The sequence below is a fragment of the Convolutriloba macropyga genome, unplaced genomic scaffold (assembly GCF_964194025.1).
Source record: "Convolutriloba macropyga unplaced genomic scaffold, txConMacr16.3 SCAFFOLD_2506, whole genome shotgun sequence".
Lineage (NCBI taxonomy): Eukaryota > Metazoa > Xenacoelomorpha > Acoela > Convolutidae > Convolutriloba > Convolutriloba macropyga.
Window position 1 is genome coordinate 1158 of NW_027451211.1, and position 5353 is coordinate 6510.

General features: G+C 37.8%; 1 protein-coding gene across 1 annotated transcript; it reads right to left on the reverse strand.

The window, feature by feature from the left end:
• Positions 1–298: 298 nt before the first annotated feature.
• Positions 299–1858, reverse strand: LOC142356493 (uncharacterized). The gene has a single exon (XM_075408389.1). The coding sequence runs from the start codon at positions 1856–1858 to the stop codon at positions 299–301; it is 1560 nt and encodes a 519-aa protein (XP_075264504.1).
• Between the last annotated feature and the right edge of the window lie 3495 nt (positions 1859–5353).

Genomic DNA, 5353 nt, shown 5'->3' on the forward strand with positions numbered 1-5353 from the left:
TTCTGGCAAATAAAACTGTCACTCGGTTTCGCAGACTTTCACAAAATTTTCCAAAGGTCGAGTTTGACATTAGTTTATAGAAATCTTGATCAAAATTGGTGGACGCTTCTTGTCGCTTTTGCGTGTTGAGTGCTATGTAGCTTGAAAGCCATTTCGATTGTCGGAACTTTACAGCTTGATGAAACTTTGTAATTTTGATGCCGTTGTTAACGTAGAATTTCAGGTTACGATAGTGAACCACATAGTTCTTCTTGGGATGGAAGGTCTGTCTCAGTTTTTTGGTTTTTGACACAGTCAATTAAAGGGTGTTCTTTAGAGAAGTTTGAAAGTCACTCAATTCTAGGGGATCAATTGATTCTATGTCTGGTACGAGCGGATAGTCTGCGTGTTTATCATGTAGTTCGTCAGGGTACTCCAAATCGACTTCAACCAGGAAACCAATATCCCCCTCATCTTCGGTTTGTAATATTGTGTCTAATGAAATGTCTTCAACGAGTTCAAAATCCTTGAGTGGCAAAGGGTATTGGAGCATGATGCCACCGTAAAGATTATTCGCATCAATGTAGATTATTGATGAAACATCTTTTGACTCACCAAATTCCGGTAACATGGTGTTGTTGGCAACCTCATGTCTTGAGCTAAAGACGGAGAACAACCCTCCACGCTTCATCCTTTCCGTCAAGTCAAGCATTTGTCGATCAGTCAGTAACTCAAGTTCTGGTTCACAAACTTTTAAGCAGGCACTTCCTGAAGGGTTTGAGGCTGTATAGAATTGCGAACAGTCCAATCCGTATGTGTTATAACACACGGACCGTAGCTCCTCAAACCAGCATGCTATCTGGAGAACATCTCCTGTAAGGTAAAGTTGGAGGAACTGTTTAAGGTTTTCACAGTTAAACACTTTGAACACCTTATTCAACTGAATGAGTTCCTCATTTGTGACGTCGATTTGGTTGTCTCTTAAACTGTTCTTCCAGTTCTTTAGACATGGAAGAGAAAGTTCATTTAGCTTACTGAATGAGTCTACATACGAGTAAGGAAAATTTCCTTTCTTCTTCAACAGTTTTCGCTGCTCGTCTGTATAGCCCTGATAGAAGTGGTCTAGGAGAGAAAATTTGTTGTCGGGTAAACTTTGTACTAATTTGTCTAAGCTACAAGGCTTGAACTTGAAGCTATCGATAAAACGAAGGTACTCGTACACTGCAAGTTCATCACCCTTGCGTTTTCGCGTTTCGATAAAAACGCCGAAATTGAGTGCAATAAACTTCTCATCATTGGTTGGTATGACTTCAATTTTCGTCGACTGTGAAGCCGAGTGTACGGACTTCACAATATGATGTAAATCATAATTCATCATATTGTGGGCAATCACTGGAGTGTAGTTTAGCGTTCTTCGGTTTAGTTTACATGCACTGTGAGCATACCCAATGAATTGTCCGTTGTAGTGACAGTGGTCTAATACCTTTTCGTTATCATTGTTGAAATCAACATTACAAATCAAACACTTTGACCAGGTGTCTCTTGGAGGTGCTGTGCCGAGAAAACATGGGAATTTCCGTTTTTGCTGATAGAAATATTTTGCAAGTATCTCTATTTTTGTAACAAAGCGTTCCATACAATCAGGTCCAGTGTATATATCAAAATGCAGGGGCTCAGAGTTATCACGTTCAACAACAATCATGCAATAGCTGCAAGGAAGATGTTGTTCCAATGTAGAAGTGCTTGAAATAGTTGGATTGTTTTTTGCCGTTGCAACGGGCAAAATCAGAGATTCCAGATCCAGGTACACAACAAAAGGTGAAAACCACCTTGCCGCATAGTTCTCAAACTTTACGTTGTTTTTGTCGAGTGTGGGCATTGTTATTTGTACTGACTCGTTTTCCAGACATACTTTTTGATGGGAAGTGAGTAGCCCTACTGATGAACATACATGAAAACAATTGCGACACAGCTCGCTCCTATCACGATACTCCCTTCCTTTGACTTTGGCAACAAGTTTCTTTAAATTGATAATGAGAACGTAGTGGTAGGTCTTTTCGTTTTGTAGGAGCAACAAGTCCAGAACAAAGGGAAATGGTTTTCTTTTCGACAATCTCGGGGGCAGTAGCTGTTTCTTGTCATACCTGAAGCAGCAGAATTTTTTTTACAATTTTGAGGGGGGGGGGATATCAAACAAAAAAAAATAATAATAGATAACGGAGTTTTTCATAAAATTCAAGTTTGTTTTTACTTCGTAAGGCTTTTTTATAGTAGACAACAGTGTAACTTAAATATCTCGTTACCTGAAAACCTTGACTTGCACTTCATTGAGATCTTCGAACTTTGTTATGTCATGAAGACTCATTGGCATTTCAAAGTTTCCTTTCGGCATCTTGGCTGAATGGTTCTCTCTACTGTATGTAAGAACATTTGTCCTAGGTCTGACGCACGGAGCTGGCGGTTCCAGTTCTTCTTTTTTTGTAAACTAGGTGGTATCCAGCTGTGTAGCAATATAGAAAGCAGTTGTTGTCGCTTCCATTCTGTATGTTCAGCAAATTCGAATCCCTTCTCAATGGATGTCCCTCATGAAACGGTATGAAACTGCTTCCCCGGACAGGCACATATTTGACCAGCTTCAGGGTAACTTTGTCTATTGAAAGTAGCTGCCAACCACTTCCGTAGCTTGAAAACGAAACAAAATTTGAAACAATGTTGTCGACAAGGTCTTCAAAAATTTCATCCGAAATCCCTGAATGATATACGATTCGTGTATTCGTATTGAAAAACACGCTCAATTTTTCTAGATCATCATCCAAAGGTTTCTGAAGCGTCATTTCCACTACAAGTTGAACCTTTTGTGGAAACTTGTGCGTGTGTTTTTGGACTGTTTTCGAAATTTCGTCCCGGTTCCTGAACAGATATTCCATAATGTCTACATCCCCCTGGTCCGGCTCAAATTCGTAGTAGTTTACACCATCGCTAATTGAACTGACTGTTGGTCTAGACGTATCAACTTCATGGGTTTCCAAGTCCAAAATGGGCAGACCATACTCATTGTTTATGTGCTCTGCATATTCGAGTTTTGTTTGAAAACCTACGCGACAAGTAAAGCAGACTTTTAAAATGGGCTGTTGACGAGAAATACGAGAATGCTTACGCAGTGTAGGAAGACTTTTAACGTTCTGGGAACACTGAAAACAGCTGAAATTCGGTATATCTGGAAATATTTTATGTATATTCTTCATATGCTTGTTAAGGGACCTTCTGTTGGAGAGCTGAGCAGAACAGTTTGGACACTGAACTGGCATACTGTACAGAAGTACGGAACGCAGTTTTAAAGCTTTGAATGGTGTTGAGACTTTTGAATAATAGGGTAAGAAATGTAGAAAATAATGATTGATAACGTTAAGAATGATTTTGAGATATTTCTAAGTTGTGAGAGTTTTTGAAAAGCTTAGGAAATATTAATTTATAGTAAAAGTATGAAAAGCTTTTAAGTTTTTTTGCAATCAAATAGAGGTACGTATTCTTTGCTTTATGTTTTCCAGTTTATTAAAACTTTTTCACCCCCCAAAAGTTGACGAACAGATAAAGCTGAATTTTCTGCAATCAAGTCAAGAAATGAAGTTTTGATTGCGTGGCAGTACACGGGTTTCGTTTAATTCTTGAGCACACCTACAGTTTACAGATTTAGGTAGTACAATGTTTTCTAACCATGAGGGGGCGCAATTATATATAATTCTTATCATGACCGTTCATAATATACAAATTTCAACTCTGTGTGAGACCTTTGTGTAAAACATAGGCAAAAATGGCAAGAACAATAAATAGGCTTATCAGTTCTTTTTAAATATTGCATGTACTCCCATAATAAGTTTTCTTTGTATTGTGGAATTTGAGTTGTAATTTGAGTTTATTGCAGAAATATATCTAAGAATAGTAAGAAAATTCTATCGGCTAGTATATGCTTAGTTATTGTTAAACGTGCTGTAATGAATAATAAAGCAAAGTGAGAGAGTTTTCATTCAAATTGAGCGCAAACCTAACACTAAGTTCCTCCTTCACAGATAACGAAAATTCTTTCCTTCAATGTTTGTTTGGTAATAACACTAGTCTTTTCATTAACCAGTAAACTTGATCGAAATTAGAATTTTACCCATTGGTTGTTGTAGAGCAGGGAGTGTCGTATAAAAGGAAAACGGTTCATGAAATTAAACACTAACCTAACCCCTGAACGTTTCAGATAACAAAAAAACTGTTTTATTTCCCTAATTTTGGACTGTGTAATAAGCACAATCTTTTCGTTAAACTGTAAAGTTGACTAAATTTAGAAACGTACTGAACGGTTACTGTAGAGCAGGGAGTGTCATATCAAAGGAAAACGTTTCATGAAACTGAACTCCACCTAAATCCTTAACGTTTCAGATAACAAAACCTGTTAAAGTTTCCAACTTTTGGGCTCTGTACTAAACACAATCTTTTCATTAAACAGTAAAGTTGATTATATTTAGAGACGTACTGAACGGTTACTATAGATCAGGGGAGGTTCAAATCAAAGGAATGTCTTCTGCTCAGCGAATATATGCATAGTAAACGCAGTATTTTGAACAAATATGAGATTTTCATCGTTTTTGTTGATCACCGCAAGAACAAAGAGAAATTAATGAAAAAGTTTGAATGAAAAATTATATATTCAGAAGAAAATACAATTATGGAAATCCAATTGTGATCAATATGCGGCGAATGAGTGTGAATACAGTTAGAACACCATACTGTTTTCAAGTTTTATAAAATCAGCGCATCAAAAATAATTCATTTTGAGTTGTCAAACAGTTCTCGCATAGCTGAAATTTTTCTCTTTTTTGGAGCATTGTCAACTGGGGGGTTTTCAGTGTTTTCGGGAGTTAAAGAGAAGTTTTTGGTAGGGGTATCTTCTTGTTCTTCAATTCCATTGTAAGTTGTGGGAGTCTCAAAGTTGTCTCCAGAAAGGTTTTTCAACAGATCGCTTGTGTCTGCAGGACTGTCAAAGTTTATCCATAATTTGTTGCTTTTTAGATTCGAAAAAAGTGAAGGACTCTGCTCTGAGCTATCTGGGCTGAGTGTTGGACTGGGGTCCGCAGTAGGCGTGCAGAAAGGTGACGGATTTGTTGGAGACTCAGGAGATTTTGGAAGCCCTCAAAGATCCGCTAGGTTGTCGCATGCTTGCAAAACACCGAGCTGGTTATCATAGAATGGTACACAGTCGCAATCGTATTTGTATATTAATTTTTTGGTTCCCATTGGTAAGTTCGATATATCATATTGTTCCAGAGGGTGCAAAAGTGTTGTTGGTGGTACAACTCCCCCTGATGTAATGAATCCACTACCAGTAGTT